Below are 22,410 nucleotides of genomic sequence, written 5' to 3'. Positions count from 1 at the left end.
ATTTTAAATGTCGTCCCTCCTGGAAGTCAACATTCATTTTAAATGTCGTCCCTCCTGGAAGTCGACATTCATTTTAAATGTCGTCCCTCCTGGAAGTCAACATTCATTTTAAATGTCGTCCCTCCTGGAAGTCAACATTCATTTTAAATGTCGTCCCTCCTGGAAGTCAACATTCATTTTAAATGTCGTCTCTCCTGGAAGTCAACATTCATTTTAAATGTCGTCCCTCCTGGAAGTCAACATTCATTTTAAATGTCGTCCCTCCTGGAAGTCGACTGAATCCCTCCGTCCTCGTTGAAATGAGAAGGTGAATGGTTGAACGGGGCAGTTACCAGACATCAGAGGTGGTGGTGAACACTCCATCTTTAAGGGACTCGGGGGACATCCACCGGACAGGCAGCAACCCCTTTCCTCCTTTACGGTAGTAGTCTGTCTCATAGATGTCTCGGGTCATACCGAAATCTACTCACAACACAGGGAAGACGGGGGGGAAAGGACTTAACATGCATGTCTAAAAACATTGTTCACATCAATATACTAAATTACAAGGCCGAATTGAAGTGTAATTCTTTAGGAGGAAGTCTGTCTGTTCGTACCACCTATCTTGACGGTGTAGTCGTCTGTCACCATACAGTTCCTGGCGGCCAGGTCTCTGTGGACAAACTTGTTAGCGTTGAGATAGGACATCCCGTCAGCTATCTCCCCAGCCATCTGAATAATCTTCTTCAGAGGAGGGAGGTTGAGACTGTAGGACTGGGACGGCTGTAGGGGAGGAGAGGAGAGAGGAGAGGTTGAGACTGTAGGACTGGGACGGCTGTAGGGGAGGAGAGAGGAGAGGAGAGAGAGGAGGTTGAGACTGTAGGACTGGGACGGCTGTAGGGGAGGAGAGAGGAGAGGAGAGAGAGGAGGTTGAGACTGTAGGACTGGGACGGCTGTAGGGGAGGAGAGAGGAGAGGAGAGAGAGGAGGTTGAGACTGTAGGACTGGGACGGCTGTAGGGGAGGAGAGAGGAGAGGAGAGAGGAGGTTGAGACTGTAGGACTGGGACGGCTGTAGGGGAGGAGAGAGGAGAGGAGAGAGGAGAGGTTGAGACTGTAGGACTGGGACGGCTGTAGGGGAGGAGAGAGGAGAGAGGAGGTTGAGACTGTAGGACTGGGACGGCTGTAGGGGAGGAGAGAGGAGAGAGAGGAGGTTGAGACTGTAGGACTGGGACGGCTGTAGGGGAGGAGAGGAGAGAGGAGGTTGAGACTGTAGGACTGGGACGGCTGTAGGGGAGGAGAGAGGAGAGGAGAGGTTGAGACTGTAGGACTGGGACGGCTGTAGGGGAGGAGAGAGGAGAGGAGAGAGGAGGTTGAGACTGTAGGACTGGGACGGCTGTAGGGGAGGAGAGAGGAGAGAGGAGAGGTTGAGACTGTAGGACTGGGACGGCTGTAGGGGAGGAGAGAGGAGAGAGGAGGTTGAGACTGTAGGACTGGGACGGCTGTAGGGGAGGAGAGAGGAGAGGGGAGGTTGAGACTGTAGGACTGGGACGGCTGTAGGGGAGGAGAGAGGAGAGGAGAGGTTGAGACTGTAGGACTGGGACGGCTGTAGGGGAGGAGAGAGGAGAGGAGAGAGGAGGTTGAGACTGTAGGACTGGGACGGCTGTAGGGGAGGAGAGAGGAGAGGAGAGAGGAGGTTGAGACTGTAGGACTGGGACGGCTGTAGGGGAGGAGAGAGGAGAGAGGAGGTTGAGACTGTAGGACTGGGACGGCTGTAGGGGAGGAGAGAGGAGAGAGGAGGTTGAGACTGTAGGACTGGGACGGCTGTAGGGGAGGAGGGAGGAGAGAGGAGGTTGAGACTGTAGGACTGGGACGGCTGTAGGGGAGGAGAGAGGAGAGGAGAGAGGAGGTTGAGACTGTAGGACTGGGACGGCTGTAGGGGAGGAGAGAGGAGAGAGGAGGTTGAGACTGTAGGACTGGGACGGCTGTAGGGGAGGAGAGAGGAGAGGAGAGGTTGAGACTGTAGGACTGGGACGGCTGTAGGGGAGGAGAGAGGAGAGGAGAGGTTGAGACTGTAGGACTGGGACGGCTGTAGGGGAGGAGAGAGGAGAGAGGAGAGGAGGTTGAGACTGTAGGACTGGGACGGCTGTAGGGGAGGAGAGAGGAGAGGAGAGAGGAGGTTGAGACTGTAGGACTGGGACGGCTGTAGGGGAGGAGAGAGGAGAGGAGAGAGGAGGTTGAGACTGTAGGACTGGGACGGCTGTAGGGGAGGAGAGAGGAGAGGAGAGAGGAGGTTGAGACTGTAGGACTGGGACGGCTGTAGGGGAGGAGAGAGGAGAGAGGAGGTTGAGACTGTAAGACTGGGACGGCTGTAGGGGAGGAGAGAGGAGAGGAGAGGTTGAGACTGTAGGACTGGGACGGCTGTAGGGGAGGAGAGAGGAGAGGAGAGAGGAGGTTGAGACTGTAGGACTGGGACGGCTGTAGGGGAGGAGAGAGGAGAGGAGAGGTTGAGACTGTAGGACTGGGACGGCTGTAGGGGAGGAGAGAGGAGAGAGGAGGTTGAGACTGTAGGACTGGGACGGCTGTAGGGGAGGAGGGAGGAGAGGAGAGGTTGAGACTGTAGGACTGGGACGGCTGTAGGGGAGGAGAGAGGAGAGGAGAGAGGAGGTTGAGACTGTAGGACTGGGACGGCTGTAGGGGAGGAGAGAGGCGAGAGAGGAGGTTGAGACTGTAGGACTGGGACGGCTGTAGGGGAGGAGAGAGGAGAGGAGAGAGGAGGTTGAGACTGTAGGACTGGGACGGCTGTAGGGGAGGAGAGAGGAGAGGAGAGGTTGAGACTGTAGGACTGGGACGGCTGTAGGGGAGGAGAGAGGAGAGGAGAGAGGAGGTTGAGACTGTAGGACTGGGACGGCTGTAGGGGAGGAGAGAGGAGAGGAGAGAGGAGGTTGAGACTGTAGGACTGGGACGGCTGTAGGGGAGGAGAGAGGAGAGGAGAGGTTGAGACTGTAGGACTGGGACGGCTGTAGGGGAGGAGAGAGGAGAGGAGAGGATGAGACTGTAGGACTGGGACGGCTGTAGGGGAGGAGAGAGGAGAGGAGAGGTTGAGACTGTAGGACTGGGACGGCTGTAGGGGAGGAGAGGAGAGGAGAGGTTGAGACTGTAGGACTGGGACGGCTGTAGGGGAGGAGAGAGGAGAGGAGAGGTTGAGACTGTAGGACTGGGACGGCTGTAGGGGAGGAGAGAGGAGAGAGAGGAGGTTGAGACTGTAGGACTGGGACGGCTGTAGGGGAGGAGAGAGGAGAGAGGAGGTTGAGACTGTAGGACTGGGACGGCTGTAGGGGAGGAGAGAGGAGAGGAGAGAGGAGGTTGAGACTGTAGGACTGGGACGGCTGTAGGGGAGGAGGGAGGAGAGAGGAGGTTGAGACTGTAGGACTGGGACGGCTGTAGGGGAGGAGAGAGGAGAGAGAGGAGGTTGAGACTGTAGGACTGGGACGGCTGTAGGGGAGGAGAGAGGAGAGGAGAGAGAGGAGGTTGAGACTGTAGGACTGGGACGGCTGTAGGGGAGGAGAGAGGAGAGGAGAGAGAGGAGGTTGAGACTGTAGGACTGGGACGGCTGTAGGGGAGGAGAGAGGAGAGAGGAGGTTGAGACTGTAGGACTGGGACGGCTGTAGGGGAGGAGGGAGGAGAGAGGAGGTTGAGACTGTAGGACTGGGACGGCTGTAGGGGAGGAGAGAGGAGAGAGAGGAGGTTGAGACTGTAGGACTGGGACGGCTGTAGGGGAGGAGAGAGGAGAGGAGAGAGGAGGTTGAGACTGTAGGACTGGGACGGCTGTAGGGGAGGAGAGGAGAGGAGAGGTTGAGACTGTAGGACTGGGACGGCTGTAGGGGAGGAGAGAGGAGAGGAGAGAGGAGGTTGAGACTGTAGGACTGGGACGGCTGTAGGGGAGGAGAGGAGAGGAGAGGTTGAGACTGTAGGACTGGGACGGCTGTAGGGGAGGAGAGAGGAGAAGAGAGGAGGTTGAGACTGTAGGACTGGGACGGCTGTAGGGGAGGAGAGAGGAGAGAGGAGGTTGAGACTGTAGGACTGGGACGGCTGTAGGGGAGGAGAGGAGAGAGGAGGTTGAGACTGTAGGACTGGGACGGCTGTAGGGGAGGAGAGAGGAGAGGAGAGGTTGAGACTGTAGGACTGGGACGGCTGTAGGGGAGGAGAGAGGAGAGAGGAGGTTGAGACTGTAGGACTGGGACGGCTGTAGGGGAGGAGAGAGGAGAGGAGAGAGGAGGTTGAGACTGTAGGACTGGGACGGCTGTAGGGGAGGAGAGAGGAGAGGAGAGAGGAGGTTGAGACTGTAGGACTGGGACGGCTGTAGGGGAGGAGAGAGGAGAGGAGAGGTTGAGACTGTAGGACTGGGACGGCTGTAGGGGAGGAGAGAGGAGAGGAGAGAGAGGAGGTTGAGACTGTAGGACTGGGACGGCTGTAGGGGAGGAGAGAGGAGAGAGGAGGTTGAGACTGTAGGACTGGGACGGCTGTAGGGGAGGAGAGAGGAGAGAGGAGGTTGAGACTGTAGGACTGGGACGGCTGTAGGGGAGGAGAGAGGAGAGGAGGTTGAGACTGTAGGACTGGGACGGCTGTAGGGGAGGAGAGAGGAGAGGAGGTTGAGACTGTAGGACTGGGACGGCTGTAGGGGAGGAGAGAGGAGAGGAGAGAGGAGTTTGAGACTGTAGGACTGGGACGGCTGTAGGGGAGGAGAGAGGAGAGGAGAGAGGAGGTTGAGACTGTAGGACTGGGACGGCTGTAGGGGAGGAGAGAGGAGAGGTTGAGACTGTAGGACTGGGACGGCTGTAGGGGAGGAGAGAGGAGAGAGGAGGTCTGTAGGACTGGGACGGCTGTAGGGGAGGAGAGAGGAGAGGAGAGAGAGGAGGTTGAGACTGTAGGACTGGGACGGCTGTAGGGGAGGAGAGAGGAGAGAGGAGGTTGAGACTGTAGGACTGGGACGGCTGTAGGGGAGGAGAGAGGAGAGGAGAGAGAGGAGGTTGAGACTGTAGGACTGGGACGGCTGTAGGGGAGGAGAGAGGAGAGAGGAGGTTGAGACTGTAGGACTGGGACGGCTGTAGGGGAGGAGGGAGGAGAGAGGAGGTTGAGACTGTAGGACTGGGACGGCTGTAGGGGAGGAGAGAGGAGAGGAGAGGAGGTTGAGACTGTAGGACTGGGACGGCTGTAGGGAAGGAGAGAGGAGAGGAGAGGTTGAGACTGTAGGACTGGGACGGCTGTAGGGGAGGAGGGAGGAGAGAGGAGGTTGAGACTGTAGGACTGGGACGGCTGTAGGGGAGGAGAGAGGAGAGGAGAGAGAGGAGGTTGAGACTGTAGGACTGGGACGGCTGTAGGGGAGGAGAGAGGAGAGAGGAGGTTGAGACTGTAGGACTGGGACGGCTGTAGGGGAGGAGAGAGGAGAGGAGAGAGGAGGTTGAGACTGTAGGACTGGGACGGCTGTAGGGGAGGAGAGAGGAGAGGAGAGGTTGAGACTATAGGACTGGGACGGCTGTAGGGGAGGAGAGAGGAGAGGAGAGAGGAGGTTGAGACTGTAGGACTGGGACGGCTGTAGGGGAGGAGAGAGGAGAGGAGAGGTTGAGACTGTAGGACTGGGACGGCTGTAGGGGAGGAGAGAGGAGAGGAGAGGAGGTTGAGACTGTAGGACTGGGACGGCTGTAGGGGAGGAGAGAGGAGAGAGGAGGTTGAGACTGTAGGACTGGGACGGCTGTAGGGGAGGAGAGAGGAGAGAGGAGGTTGAGACTGTAGGACTGGGACGGCTGTAGGGGAGGAGAGAGGAGAGGAGAGGTTGAGACTGTAGGACTGGGACGGCTGTAGGGGAGGAGAGAGGAGAGGAGAGGTTGAGACTGTAGGACTGGGACGGCTGTAGGGGAGGAGAGAGGAGAGGAGAGAGGAGGTTGAGACTGTAGGACTGGGACGGCTGTAGGGGAGGAGAGAGGAGAGAGGAGGTTGAGACTGTAGGACTGGGACGGCTGTAGGGGAGGAGAGAGGAGAGGAGAGAGGAGGTTGAGACTGTAGGACTGGGACGGCTGTAGGGGAGGAGAGAGGAGAGGAGAGAGGAGGTTGAGACTGTAGGACTGGGACGGCTGTAGGGGAGGAGGGAGGAGAGGAGAGAGGAGGTTGAGACTGTAGGACTGGGACGGCTGTAGGGGAGGAGAGAGGAGAGGAGAGAGGAGGTTGAGACTGTAGGACTGGGACGGCTGTAGGGGAGGAGAGAGGAGAGGAGAGGTTGAGACTGTAGGACTGGGACGGCTGTAGGGGAGGAGAGAGGAGAGGAGAGAGGAGGTTGAGACTGTAGGACTGGGACGGCTGTAGGGGAGGAGAGAGGAGAGGAGAGGTTGAGACTGTAGGACTGGGACGGCTGTAGGAGAGGAGAGAGGAGGTTAGAGTCCATGTGGGAGCTGAGGTGGGTGAGGTAGAGGACAGAGTAGGAAGGTTCAGGTAGGGAGATGGGATGAGGTATTGAAGGGTTAGGGGGTAGAGTAGGGCTCGGTGACGTAAGGGCCTGTCACGCAATGGTGCCAGAGGGGATGGATGGTGACGTAAGGGCCTGTCACGCAACGGTGCCAGAGGGGATGGATGGTGACGTAAGGGCCTGTCACGCAACGGTGCCAGAGGGGATGGATGGTGACGTAAGGGCCTGTCACGCAATGGTGCCAGAGGGGATGGATGGTAACGTAAGGGCCTGTCACGCAATGGTGCCAGAGGGGATGGATGGTAACGTAAGGGCCTGTCACGCAATGGTGCCAGAGGGGATGGATGGTGACGTAAGGGCCTGTCACGCAATGGTGCCAGAGGGGATGGATGGTGACGTAAGGGCCTGTCACGCAATGGTGCCAGAGGGGATGGATGGTGACGTAAGGGCCTGTCACGCAATGGTGCCAGAGGGGATGGATGGTAACGTAAGGGCCTGTCACGCAATGGTGCCAGAGGGGATGGATGCCGGCTTACCGGCTCCTAACCAACTGTGCTATTTTGTGTGTTTTTTCGCGTTGTTTGTAACTTATTTTGTACATAATGCTGATGCTACCGTCTCGTAAGACCGGAAAGAGCTTCTGGACATCAGAACAGCGATGACTCACCTCCAACTGGACGACGTGTTTAATTTAATGAGTCGGACACGAAGGCTATACTGTTGCTCCCAGTACCAGGCCCAAATCCCTGTCATTCGCTTGAAGAAAAGATGGAGATACAGGGGATGTAGGTCAGGGTGCCTTGTGAGGATTCGTAGGCGAGTGGGTAACCCGCATCCACCATCCTTTCTATTAGCGAACGTAAACTCACTGGAGAATAAACTGGATAAACTCTGTTCGAGATGATCCTACCAACAGGACATTAAAAACTGTAATATCTTATGTTTCAGCGAGTCGTGGCTGAATGACGACGCTGATATTATACATTTGGCTGGGTTTTCTAGAACAGCTTCGTCTGGGAAGACGAGGGGTGGTGTTGTGTGTCTATTTGTCAATTACAGCTAATATTAAGGAAGTCTCGAGATATTGCTCACCAGAGGTAGAGTTTCTTTTTACATTTTTTAAATTTCACATACAACAACACAGAGTTAAACATGGAATAAACAAACATACAGTCAATAATACAATAGAAAAAAGTATATATATACAGTGTGTGCAAATGAGGTGAGATAAGGGAGGTAAGGCAATAAATGGGCCATAGTGGCAAAGTAATTACAATTTAGTAATTAAACACTGGAGTGATAGATGTGCAGAAGATGAATGTGCAAGTAAAGATACTGCAAAGGAGTAAAATAAAATAAAATAACAGTATGGGGATGAGGTAGTTGGATGGGCTATTTACAGATGGGCTATGTACAGGTGCAGTGATCTGTGAGCTGCTCTGACAGCTGGTGCTTAAAGCTAGTGAGGGAGATATGAGTCTCCAGCTTCAGAGATTTTTGTAGTTCGTTCCAGTCATTGGCAGCAGAGAACTGGAAGGAAAGGCGGCCAAAGGAAGAATTGGTTTTGGGGGTGACCAGAGAGATATACCTGCTGGAGCGCGTGCTACGGGTGGGCGTTGCTATGGTGACCAGCGAGCTGAGATAAGGGGGGACTTTACCTAGTAGGGTCTTGTAGATGACCTGGAGCCAGTGGGTTTGGCGATGAATATGAAGCGAGGGCCAGCCAACGAGATCATACAGGTCGCAGTGGTGGGTAGTATATGGGGCTTTGGTGACAAAACAGATGGCACTGTGATAGCAAATTGGATGCAGTCTGAGTAGAGTGTTGGAGGCTATTTTATAAATGACATCGCCGGTGTCAAGGATCGGTAGGATAGTCAGTTTTACGAGGGTATGTTTGGCAGCATGAGTGAAGGAGGATTTGTTGCGGAATAGGAAGCCGATTCTAGATTTTGGATTGGAGATGTTTAATGTGAGTCTGGAAGGAGAGTTTACAGTCTAACCAGACACCTAGGTATTTGTAGTTGTCCACATATTTTAAGTCAGAGCCGTCCAGAGTAGTGATGCTGGACGGGCGGGCAGCGATCGGTTGAAGAGCATGCATTTAGTTTTACTAGCGTTTAAGAGCAGTTGGAGGCCACGGAAGGAGTGTTGTATGGCATTGAAGCTCGTCTGGAGGTTAGTTATTAACACAGTGTCAAAAGAAGGGCCAGATGTATACAGAAGTATTCAATAGTACATCATGATAAACTGTTGACCACACTTTCTACCACGAGAGCCGTCTATTTACCGATGCTGGCACTAAGAACGCACTCAGCCAGCTGTACGAGGCCACTCAACCAGCTGTACGAGGCCACTCAGCCAGCTGTACGAGGCCACTCAGCCAGCTGTACGAGGCCACTCAGCCAGCTGTACGAGGCCACTCAGCCAGCTGTACGAGGCCACTCAGCCAGCTGTACGAGGCCACTCAGCCAGCTGTACGAGGCCACTCAGCCAGCTGTACGAGGCCACTCAGCCAGCTGTACGAGGCCACTCAGCCAGCTGTACGAGGCCACTCAGCCAGCTGTACGAGGCCACTCAGCCAGCTGTACGAGGCCACTCAGCCAGCTGTACGAGGCCACTCAGCCAGCTGTACGAGGCCACTCAGCCAGCTGTACGAGGCCACTCAGCCAGCTGTACGAGGCCACTCAGCCAGCTGTACGAGGCCACTCAGCCAGCTGTACGAGGCCACTCAGCCAGCTGTACGAGGCCACTCAGCCAGCTGTACGAGGCCACTCAGCCAGCTGTACGAGGCCACTCAGCCAGCTGTACGAGGCCACTCAGCCAGCTGTACGAGGCCACTCAGCCAGCTGTACGAGGCCACTCAGCCAGCTGTACGAGGCCACTCAGCCAGCTGTACGAGGCCACTCAGCCAGCTGTACGAGGCCACTCAGCCAGCTGTACGAGGCCACTCAGCCAGCTGTACGAGGCCACTCAGCCAGCTGTACGAGGCCACTCAGCCAGCTGTACGAGGCCACTCAGCCAGCTGTACGAGGCCACTCAGCCAGCTGTACGAGGCCACTCAGCCAGCTGTACGAGGCCACTCAGCCAGCTGTACGAGGCCACTCAGCCAGCTGTACGAGGCCACTCAGCCAGCTGTACGAGGCCACTCAGCCAGCTGTACGAGGCCACTCAGCCAGCTGTACGAGGCCACTCAGCCAGCTGTACGAGGCCACTCAACCAGCTGTACGAGGCCACTCAACCAGCTGTACGAGGCCACTCAACCAGCTGTACGAGGCCACTCAGCCAGCTGTACGAGGCCACTCAGCCAGCTGTACGAGGCCACTCAGCCAGCTGTACGAGGCCACTCAGCCAGCTGTATGAGGCCACTCAGCCAGCTGTATGAGGCCACTCAGCCAGCTGTATGAGGCCACTCAGCCAGCTGTATGAGGCCACTCAGCCAGCTGTATGAGGCCACTCAGCCAGCTGTATGAGGCCACTCAGCCAGCTGTATGAGGCCACTCAGCCAGCTGTATGAGGCCACTCAGCCAGCTGTATGAGGCCACTCAGCCAGCTGTATGAGGCCACTCAGCCAGCTGTATGAGGCCACTCAGCCAGCTGTATGAGGCCACTCAGCCAGCTGTATGAGGCCACTCAGCCAGCTGTATGAGGCCACTCAACCAGCTGTATGAGGCCACTCAACCAGCTGTATGAGGCCACACAACCAACTGTATGAGGCCACTCAGCGAGCTGTATGAGGCCACTCAGCGAGCTGTATGAGGCCACTCAACCAGCTGTATGAGGCCACACAACCAACTGTATGAGGCCACTCAGCGAGCTGTATAAGGCCACTCAGCGAGCTATATAAGGCCACTCAGCGAGCTGTATAAGGCCACTCAGCGAGCTGTATAAGGCCACTCAGCGAGCTGTATAAGGCCACTCAGCGAGCTGTATAAGGCCACTCAGCGAGCTGTATAAGGCCACTCAGCGAGCTGTATAAGGCCACTCAGCGAGCTGTATAAGGCCACTCAGCGAGCTGTATAAGGCCACTCAGCGAGCTGTATAAGGCCACTCAGCGAGCTGTATAAGGCCACTCAGCGAGCTGTATAAGGCCACTCAGCGAGCTGTATAAGGCCACTCAGCGAGCTGTATAAGGCCACTCAGCGAGCTGTATAAGGCCACTCAGCGAGCTGTATAAGGCCATAAGCAAACAAGAACATGCTCATCCAGGAGGCGCTCCTAGTGGCCGGGGACTTTAATGCAGGGAAACTTAAATCTGTGTTACCTCATTTCTATCAGGATGGTACCTGTGCAACCAGAGGTAAAAACTCTGACCATCTTTACCCCGCATACAAAGCTCTCCCTCGCCCTCCATTTGGCAAATATGATCATAATTCCTGCTTACACGCAAAAACTAAAGCAGGAAGTACCAGTGACTCGCTCAATACGGAACTGGTCAGATGACGCGGATGCTACGCTACAGGACTGTTTTGCTAGCACAGACTGGAAAATGTTCTGGGATTCATCCGATGGCATTGAGGAGTACACCACCGCAGTCACCGGCTTCATTAATAAGTGCATCGACAACGTCGTCCCCACAGTGACCGTACGTACATATCCCAACCAGAAGCCCTGGTTTACAGGCAACATCCGCACCGAGCTAAAGGCTACAGCTGCCGCTTTCAAGGAGCGGGACCCTAATCCGGACACGTATAAGAAATCCCGCTACGCCCTCCGACGAACCACCAAACAGGCAAAGAGTCAATACAGGACTAAGATTGAATCCTCCTACACCAGCTGACGCTCGTCGGATGTGGAACGATTACGGACTACAAAAGGGAAACCCAGCCGCGAGCTGCCAGGTGAAGCTTGCCTACCAGACCGGCTAAATGCCTTTTATGCTCGCTTCGAGGCAAGCAACACTGAAGCATGCATTAGAGCACCAGCTGTTCCGGACAACTGTGTGATCACGCTCTCCGTAGCCAATGTGAGCAAGACCTTTAAACAGGTCAACATTCACAAGTCCGCGGGGCCAGACAGATTACCAGGACATGTACTCAAGAGCATACGCGGACCAACTGTAAGTTGGGTCTGTAATACCTACATGTCTGTAATACCTACATGTTTCAAGCAGACCACAATAGTCTCTGTGCCCAAGAAAGTGAAGGTAACCTGCCTAAATGACTACCGCCCCGTAGCACTCACGTCGGTAGCCATGAAGTGCTTTGAAGGGCTGGTCATGGCTCACATCAACAGCATCATCCCGGAAACCCTAGACCCACTTCAATTTGCATACCTTCCCAACAGATCCACAGATGACACAATCTCAATTTCCCTCCACACTGCCCTTTCCCGTGTGGACAAAAGGAACACCTATGTGAGAATGCTGTTCATTGACTACAGCTCAGAGTTCAACACCATAGTTACCACAAAGCTCATCACTAAGCTAAGGACCCTGGGACTAAACACCTCCCTCTGCATCTGGATCCCTGCCACCCAGGACCTCTATACCAGGCTCCCTGCCACCCAGGACCTCTATACCAGGCTCCCTGCCACCCAGGACCTCTATACCAGGCTCCCTGCCACCCAGGACCTCTATACCAGGCTCCCTGCCACCCAGGACCTCTATACCAGGCTCCCTGCCACCCAGGACCTCTATACTAGGCTCCCTGCCACCCAGGACCTCTATACTAGGCTCCCTGCCACCCAGGACCTCTATACTAGGCTCCCTGCCACCCAGGACCTCTATACTAGGCTCCCTGCCACCCAGGACCTCTATACCAGGCTCCCTGCCACCCAGGACCTCTATACCAGGCTCCCTGCCACCCAGGACCTCTATACCAGGCTCCCTGCCACCCAGGACCTCTATACCAGGCTCCCTGCCACCCAGGACCTCTATACCAGGCTCCCTGCCACCCAGGACCTCTATACCAGGCTCCCTGCCACCCAGGACCTCTATACCAGGCTCCCTGCCACCCAGGACCTCTATACCAGGCTCCCTGCCACCCAGGACCTCTATACCAGGCTCCCTGCCACCCAGGACCTCCATACCAGGCTCCCTGCCACCCAGGACCTCTATACCAGGCTCCCTGCCACCCAGGACCTCTATACCAGGCTCCCTGCCACCCAGGACCTCTATACTAGGCTCCCTGCCACCCAGGACCTCTATACTAGGCTCCCTGCCACCCAGGACCTCTATACTAGGCTCCCTGCCACCCAGGACCTCTATACTAGGCTCCCTGCCACCCAGGACCTCTATACCAGGCTCCCTGCCACCCAGGACCTCTATACCAGGCTCCCTGCCACCCAGGACCTCTATACCAGGCTCCCTGCCACCCAGGACCTCTATACTAGACTCCCTGCCACCCAGGACCTCTATACTAGGCAGTGTCAGAAGAAGGTCCACATTTTTTGAAAACTCCAGTCACCCAAGATCAAGACTGTTCTCTCTGCTGCCGCACGGTACCGGAGCGCCAAGTCTAGGTCCAAAAGGCTCCTTAACCTCAAGCCATAAGACTGCTGAACAACTAATCAAAATGGCCACCCAGACTATTTAAATTAGATTTTGTTAACTATTTCTTGAACAGCATTGTTGGTTAAGGGCTTGTAAGTTAGCTTCTCTACACCTGTTGTATTCGGCGCATGTGATAAATACAATTTTATTCTATTTTTAGTGACCTCAGGTGGTAGGGGTCAGGATGAGAGGTTAGGGGGTAGGGGTCAGGATGAGGGGGTAGGGGTCAGGATGAGGGGTTAGGGGTCAGGATGAGGGGTTAGGGGTCAGGATGAGGGGTTAGGGGTCAGGATGAGGGGTTAGGGGTCAGGATGAGGGGTTAGGGGTCAGGATGAGGGGTTAGGGGTCAGGATGAGGGGTTAGGGGTCAGGATGAGGGGTCGGGATGAGGGGGTAGGGGTCAGGATGAGGGGTTAGGGGTCAGGATGAGGGGTTAGGGGTTAGGGGTCAGGATGAGGTAACTTACATCTTTAGCCCGTAGTGACCTCAGGTGACTCTTCAGATCTCCTTTAGTCATCAGCTCCATGATGACCAAGGTGGGCTGGCCCTGAGAAACCACGCCCAGCAAACGCACCTGCACCAATCACAGCACACAAATGACACCAGTGGTCAGAGCCCACATCCTGAACTGACAAACAGTGGGCTCCTTATATGTTCACAGAAACATAAGACAGGTGTGGAGTATTAGGTCAACATTTAGACATGACGTGTGTGTGTGTGTGTGTGTGTGTGTGTGTGTGTGTGTGTGTGTCATACCACATGATGACAGTTGAACTCCTTCATAACAGAAGCTTCATTGAGGAACTCGATTCTCTCTCTCATGCTGGCTGACTCGTTCACCGTCTTAATGGCCACACACGTCTCTGGCTCGTCCTTCACAACTCCCTTAGCGACGCCCTCGTACACCATGCCAAACGACCCCTGACCCAACTCTCTGTTCATCGTGATCTTCTCCCTCGACACCTCCCATTCATCTGGTACATACACTAGAGGAGAGGAGAGGGTTAACAGACAACTACATCACAGTACCACACAGCCTGACTACCTTCAGGTACTTCCTCTCTGTCTCTATCAGGTGATGAGGTCACTACAGGTACTTCCTCTATCAGGTGATGTGATCACTACAGGTACTTCCTCTATCAGGTGATGAGGTCACTACAGGTACTTCCTCTCTGTCTCTATCAGGTGATGAGGTCACTACAGGTACTTCCTCTCTGTCTCTATCAGGTGATGAGGTCACTACAGGTACTTCCTCTATCAGGTGATGTGATCACTACAGGTACTTCCTCTCTATCAGGTGATGAGGTCACTACAGGTACTTCCTCTCTGTCTCTATCAGGTGATGTGGTCACTACAGGTACTTACTCTATCAGGTGATGAGGTCACTACAGGTACTTCCTCTCTGTCTCTATCAGGTGATGTGGTCACTACAGGTACTTCCTCTCTGTCTCTATCAGGTGATGAGGTCACTACAGGTACTTCCTCTATCAGGTGATGTGATCACTACAGGTACTTCCTCTATCAGGTGATGAGGTCACTACAGGTACTTCCTCTCTGTCTCTATCAGGTGATGAGGTCACTACAGGTACTTCCTCTATCAGGTGATGTGATCACTACAGGTACTTCCTCTATCAGGTGATGTGGTCACTACAGGTACTTCCTCTATCAGGTGATGAGGTCACTACAGGTACTTCCTCTATCAGGTGATGAGGTCACTACAGGTACTTCCTCTCTATCAGGTGATGAGGTCACTACAGGTACTGCCTCTCTGTCTCTATCAGGTGATGAGGTCGCTACAGGTACTTCCTCTACCAGGTGATGATGTCACTACAGGTACTTCCTCTATCAGGTGATGAGGTCACTACAGGTACTTCCTCTATCAGGTGATGAGGTCACTACAGGTACTTCCTCTATCAGGTGATGTGGTCACTACAGGTACTTCCTCTCTATCAGGTGATGAGGTCACTACAGGTACTTCCTCTACCAGGTGATGATGTCACTACAGGTACATCCTCTCTGTCACTATCAGGTGATGAGGTCACTACAGGTACTTCCTCTCTGTCTCTATCAGGTGATGTGGTCACTACAGGTACTTACTCTACCAGGTGATGAGGTCACTACAGGTACTGCCTCTCTGTCTATCAGGTGATGAGGTCGCTACAGGTACTTCCTCTACCAGGTGATGATGTCACTACAGGTACTTCCTCTCTATCAGGTGATGAGATCACTACAGGTACTTCCTCTATCAGGTGATGAGGTCACTACAGGTACTGCCTCTCTGTCTCTATCAGGTGATGAGGTCGCTACAGGTACTTCCTCTACCAGGTGATGATGTCACTACAGGTACTTCCTCTCTATCAGGTGATGAGATCACTACAGGTACTTCCTCTATCAGGTGATGAGGTCACTACAGGTACTTCCTCTCTGTCTCTATCAGGTGATGAGGTCACTACAGGTACTTCCTCTCTATCAGGTGATGAGGTCACTACAGGTACTTCCTCTACCAGGTGATGAGGTCGCTACAGGTACTTCCTCTACCAGGTGATGTGGTCGCTACAGGTACTTCCTCTCTGTCTCTATCAGGTGATGTGGTCACTACAGGTACTTACTCTATCAGGTGATGAGGTCACTACAGGTACTTCCTCTATCAGGTGATGAGATCACTACAGGTACTTCCTCTATCAGGTGATGAGGTCACTACAGGTACTTCCTCTCTGTCTCTATCAGGTGATGTGGTCACTACAGGTACTTCCTCTATCAGGTGATGAGGTCACTACAGGTACTTCCTCTACCAGGTGATGATGTCACTACAGGTACATCCTCTCTGTCACTATCAGGTGATGAGGTCACTACAGGTACTTCCTCTCTGTCTCTATCAGGTGATGTGGTCACTACAGGTACTTACTCTACCAGGTGATGAGGTCACTACAGGTACTTCCTCTCTGTCTCTATCAGGTGATGTGGTCACTACAGGTACTTCCTCTACCAGGTGATGAGGTCACTACAGGTACTTCCTCTCTGTCTCTATCAGGTGATGTGGTCACTACAGGTACTTCCTCTATCAGGTGATGTGATCACTACAGGTACTTCCTCTATCAGGTGATGAGGTCACTACAGGTACTTCCTCTCTATCAGGTGATGAGGTCACTACAGGTACTGCCTCTCTGTCTATCAGGTGATGAGGTCGCTACAGGTACTTCCTCTACCAGGTGATGATGTCACTACAGGTACATCCTCTCTGTCACTATCAGGTGATGAGGTCACTACAGGTACTTCCTCTCTGTCTCTATCAGGTGATGTGGTCACTACAGGTACTTACTCTACCAGGTGATGAGGTCACTACAGGTACTTCCTCTCTGTCTCTATCAGGTGATGTGGTCACTACAGGTACTTCCTCTATCAGGTGATGTGATCACTACAGGTACTTCCTCTATCAGGTGATGAGGTCACTACAGGTACTTCCTCTCTATCAGGTGATGAGGTCACTACAGGTACTGCCTCTCTGTCTATCAGGTGATGAGGTCGCTACAGGTACTTCCTCTATCAGGTGATGAGATCACTACAGGTACTTCCTCTATCAGGTGATGAGGTCACTACAGGTACTTCCTCTCTGTCTCTCTCAGGTGATGTGGTCACTACAGGTACTTCCTCTATCAGGTGATGAGGTCACTACAGGTACTTCCTCTACCAGGTGATGATGTCACTACAGGTACATCCTCTCTGTCACTATCAGGTGATGAGGTCGCTACAGGTACTTCCTCTACCAGGTGATGATGTCACTACAGGTACTTCCTCTATCAGGTGATGAGGTCACTACAGGTACTTCCTCTATCAGGTGATGAGGTCACTACAGGTACTTCCTCTATCAGGTGATGAGGTCGCTACAGGTACTTCCTCTACCAGGTGATGTGGTCGATACAGGTACTTCCTCTCTATCAGGTGATGAGATCGCTACAGGTACTTCCTCTATCAGGTGATGAGGTCACTACAGGTACTTCCTCTCTGTCTCTATCAGGTGATGTGGTCACTACAGGTACTTACTCTACCAGGTGATGAGGTCACTACATGTACTTCCTTTCTGTCTCTATCAGGTGATGAGGTCGCTACAGGTACTTCCTCTACCAGGTGATGAGGTCACTACAGGTACTTCCTCTACCAGGTGATGAGGTCACTACAGGTACTTCCTCTACCAGGTGATGAGGTCACTACAGGTACTTCCTCTACCAGGTGATGAGGTCACTACAGGTACTTCCTCTACCAGGTGATGAGGTCACTACAGGTACTTCCTCTACCAGGTGATGAGGTCACTACAGGTACTTCCTCTACCAGGTGATGAGGTCACTACAGGTACTTCCTCTACCAGGTGATGAGGTCACTACAGGTACTTCCTCTACCAGGTGATGAGGTCACTACAGGTACTTCCTCTACCAGGTGATGAGGTCACTACAGGTACTTCCTCTACCAGGTGATGAGGTCACTACAGGTACTTCCTCTACCAGGTGATGAGGTCACTACAGGTACTTCCTGTCAGGTGATGAGGTCACTACAGGTACTTCCTCTCTGTCTCTATCAGGTGATGAGCTCACTACAGGTACTTCCTCTATCAGGTGATGAGCTCACTACAGGTACTTCCTCTACCAGGTGATGAGGTCACTACAGGTACTTACTCTCTGCAGCGCTGAAGTATTCAGGGTTGACTGATGCGTACAGAACTCCATTCCCCAGTCTGTCACTGTTCCTGTAGACACACACACACACACACAGGGTTAGCAGCGTTACACAGAATCCCAAACGGCACCCTATTCCCCATATAATGCACTGCTCTGTGGGCTCTGGTCTAAAGTAGTGCACTATATAGGGAATAGGGTGCCATAGGTCTCTGGTCTAAAGTAGTGCACTATATAATGACAGCTCACCTCTCACTACCTAGAGACAGCCTGTCATTTACTAAAGAACCTTCCAGCCCTCTGTATTAAAGTGTGAAAACAGCTTTTCATTACAGAAGTGGTATTAAACATCTCTGAGTGAAAACACAACTCTGCTCCCAGACACTATATATATTAACCACACTACAGCCATGTTCAGACCAATGACGCCGTCACAGGCCTGGTCTCAGGACGGACGGACCGACTGACCGACTGACCGACTGACCGACTGACCGACTGACCGACTGACCGACTTACTTCTTCCTGTTGATGATGGTGAACGTGGCCAGCAGACAGATGATCAGGACTGCTGCCATGGGAACAAAGATCATGATGTAGAGATAGTTCTCATAACCTGGTGGACCAGGAGAGACTCATTAAATACAGCTATTACCTAACCACTGGTATTAACTAACTAACATGTGATAAGGTATTACATACACACTGGTGTTAACATGTGATAAGGTATTACTGTTGTATGGCAGTGAATTTCCCCCATGAGAGACGTAGTTATGTTGAATAGTGATGATCTTACGTTGGGCCTGAACCACATAGAAGGAGACGGGTTGAGTCCAGGATCCGTTGCCAGCCAGGGAGGTGGCTCTGACCCGGGCAGAGTAGTTACCAGGTCCGAGGTTACTGAGCCTGGCACCATGCTGCTCTCTATACAGCTGGCGAGACACGCACTCGTGCTTCTCTGACTGGACAGACAGAGAGACACTGTTAGACTACTGCTTCTACAACACGGCTGCATGTAGTGAGCTCTGCACTGAGCAGCTGTCCTGCATCACACCAACATTACTGGGTTAACCCCCCCCCGGCTGTCCTGCATCACACCAACATTACTGGGTTAACCCCCCCCGGCTGTCCTGCATCACACCAACATTACTGGGTTAACCCCCCCCCGGCTGTCCTGCATCACACCAACATTACTGGGTTAACCCCCCGGCTGTCCTGCATGACGCCAACATTACTGGGTTAACCCCCCGGCTGTCCTGCATGACGCCAACATTACTGGGTTAACCCCCCGGCTGTCCTGCATCACACCAACATTACTGGGTTAACCCCCCCCGGCTGTCCTGCATCACACCAACATTACTGGGTTAACCCCCCCCGGCTGTCCTGCATCACACCAACATTACTGGGTTAACCCACCGGCTGTCCTGCATCACACCAACATTACTGGGTTAACCCCCCGGCTGTCCTGCATCACACCAACATTACTGGGTTAACCCCCCCCGGCTGTCCTGCATCACACCAACATTACTGGGTTAACCCCCCGGCTGTCCTGCATGACGCCAACATTACTGGGTTAACCCCCCGGCTGTCCTGCATGACGCCAACATTACTGGGTTAACCCCCCGGCTGTCCTGCATCACACCAACATTACTGGGTTAACCCCCCCCGGCTGTCCTGCATCACACCAACATTACTGGGTTAACCCCCCCCGGCTGTCCTGCATCACACCAACATTACTGGGTTAACCCACCGGCTGTCCTGCATCACACCAACATTACTGGGTTAACCCACCGGCTGTCCTGCATCACACCAACATTACTGGGTTAACCCCCCGGCTGTCCTGCATCACACCAACATTACTGGGTTAACCCCCGGCTGTCCTGCATCACACCAACATTACTGGGTTAACCCCCCGGCTGTCCTGCATCACACCAACATTACTGGGTTAACCACCCGGCTGTCCTGCATCACACCAACATTACTGGGTTAACCCCCCCCGGCTGTCCTGCATCACACCAACATTACTGGGTTAACCCCCCCCGGCTGTCCTGCATCACACCAACATTACTGGGTTAACCCCCCGGCTGTCCTGCATCACACCAACATTACTGGGTTAAACCCCCCGGCTGTCCTGCATCACACCAACATTACTGGGTTAACCCCCCGGCTGTCCTGCATCACACCAACATTACTGGGTTAACCCCCGGCTGTCCTGCATCACACCAACATTACTGGGTTAACCCCCGGCTGTCCTGCATCACACCAACATTACTGGGTTAACCCCCCGGCTGTCCTGCATCACACCAACATAACTGGGTTAACCCCCTGGCTGGCTGTCCTGCATCACACCAACATTACTGGGTTAACCCCCGGCTGTCCTGCATCACACCAACATTACTGGGTTAACCCCCCGGCTGTCCTGCATCACACCAACATTACTGGGTTAACCCCCCGGCTGTCCTGCATCACACCAACATTACTGGGTTAACCCCCCGGCTGTCCTGCATCACACCAACATTACTGGGTTAACCACCCGGCTGTCCTGCATCACACCAACATTACTGGGTTAACCCCCCGGCTGTCCTGCATCACACCAACATTACTGGGTTAACCCACCGGCTGTCCTGCATCACACCTACATTACTGGGTTAACCCCCCGGCTGTCCTGCATCACACCAACATTACTGGGTTAACCCCCCGGCTGTCCTGCATCACGCCAACATTACTGGGTTAACCCCCGGCTGTCCTGCATCACGCCAACATTACTGGGTTAACCCCCCGGCTGTCCTGCATCACGCCAACATTACTGGGTTAACCCCCCGGCTGTCCTGCATCACGCCAACATTACTGGGTTAACCACCCGGCTGTCCTGCATCACGCCAACATTACTGGGTTAACCCCCCGGCTGTCCTGCATCACACCAACATTACTGGGTTAACCCCCGGCTGTCCTGCATCACACCAACATTACTGGGTTAACCCCCCGGCTGTCCTGCATCACACCAACATTACTGGGTTAACCCCCCGGCTGTCCTGCATCACACCAACATTACTGGGTTAACCCCCGGCTGTCCTGCATCACACCAACATTACTGGGTTAACCCCCGGCTGTCCTGCATCACACCAACATTACTGGGTTAACCCCCGGCTGTCCTGCATCACACCAACATTACTGGGTTAACCCCCCGGCTGTCCTGCATCACACCAACATTACTGGGTTAACCCTCCGGCTGTCCTGCATCACACCAACATTACTGGGTTAACCCCCGGCTGTCCTGCATCACACCAACATTACTGGGTTAACCCTCCGGCTGTCCTGCATCACACCAACATTACTGGGTTAACCCTCCGGCTGTCCTGCATCACACCAACATTACTGGGTTAACCCCCCGGCTGTCCTGCATCACACCAACATTACTGGGTTAACCCCCGGCTGTCCTGCATCACACCAACATTACTGGGTTAACCCCCCGGCTGTCCTGCATCACACCAACATTACTGGGTTAACCCCCCGGCTGTCCTGCATCACACCAACATTACTGGGTTAACCACCCGGCTGTCCTGCATCACACCAACATTACTGGGTTAACCCCCGGCTGTCCTGCATCACACCAACATTACTGGGTTAACCACCCGGCTGTCCTGCATCACACCAACATTACTGGGTTAACCACCCGGCTGTCCTGCATCACACCAACATTACTGGGTTAACCCCCGGCTGTCCTGCATCACACCAACATTACTGGGTTAACCCTCCGGCTGTCCTGCATCACACCAACATTACTGGGTTAACCCCCGGCTGTCCTGCATCACACCAACATTACTGGGTTAACCCCCCGGCTGTCCTGCATCACACCAACATTACTGGGTTAACCCCCGGCTGTCCTGCATCACACCAACATTACTGGGTTAACCCCCGGCTGTCCTGCATCACACCAACATTACTGGGTTAACCCCCGGCTGTCCTGCATCACACCAACATTACTGGGTTAACCCCCCGGCTGTCCTGCATCACACCAACATTACTGGGTTAACCCCCGGCTGTCCTGCATCACACCAACATTACTGGGTTAACCCCCCGGCTGTCCTGCATCACACCAACATTACTGGGTTAACCCCCCCCGGCTGTCCTGCATCACACCAACATTACTGGGTTAACCCCCCGGCTGTCCTGCATCACACCAACATTACTGGGTTAACCCCCCGGCTGTCCTGCATCACACCAACATTACTGGGTTAACCACCCGGCTGTCCTGCATCACACCAACATTACTGGGTTAACCCCCCGGCTGTCCTGCATCACACCAACATTACTGGGTTAACCCCCGGCTGTCCTGCATCACACCAACATTACTGGGTTAACCCCCCGGCTGTCCTGCATCACACCAACATTACTGGGTTAACCCCCCGGCTGTCCTGCATCACACCAACATTACTGGGTTAACCACCCGGCTGTCCTGCATCACACCAACATTACTGGGTTAACCACCCGGCTGTCCTGCATCACACCAACATTACTGGGTTAACCCCCCGGCTGTCCTGCATCACACCAACATTACTGGGTTAACCCCCCGGCTGTCCTGCATCACACCAACATTACTGGGTTAACCCCCCGGCTTCCCTGCATCACACCAACATTACTGGGTTAACCCACCGGCTGTCCTGCATCACACCAACATTACCGGGTTAACCCCCGGCTGTCCTGCATCACGCCAACATTACCGGGTTAACCCCCGGCTGTCCTGCATCACACCAACATTACTGGGTTAACCCCCCGGCTGTCCTGCATCACACCAACATTACTGGGTTAACCCCCCGG

The 22,410-nt window shown here is 53.9% G+C and overlaps 1 protein-coding gene across 1 annotated transcript in view; it reads right to left on the bottom strand.

Annotated features, from left to right (window-relative positions):
* LOC129834827 (insulin-like growth factor 1 receptor) overlaps nt 1-22,410 on the bottom strand; it is a gene marked incomplete at its 3' end in the record, with an annotated part of 119,229 nt that overhangs the window by 5,612 nt on the left and 91,207 nt on the right. Inside the window, 7 exon segments of the mRNA XM_055900127.1 lie at nt 333-462; nt 597-762; nt 13,395-13,502; nt 13,685-13,914; nt 17,596-17,666; nt 18,112-18,208; nt 18,389-18,554. Of these exon segments, the coding sequence (XP_055756102.1) occupies nt 333-462; nt 597-762; nt 13,395-13,502; nt 13,685-13,914; nt 17,596-17,666; nt 18,112-18,208; nt 18,389-18,554 (968 nt within the window).

This window comes from Salvelinus fontinalis, chromosome 35, assembly GCF_029448725.1.
Source record: "Salvelinus fontinalis isolate EN_2023a chromosome 35, ASM2944872v1, whole genome shotgun sequence".
Lineage (NCBI taxonomy): Eukaryota > Metazoa > Chordata > Actinopteri > Salmoniformes > Salmonidae > Salvelinus > Salvelinus fontinalis.
This window is presented reverse-complemented; position numbering and strand designations above follow the sequence as displayed.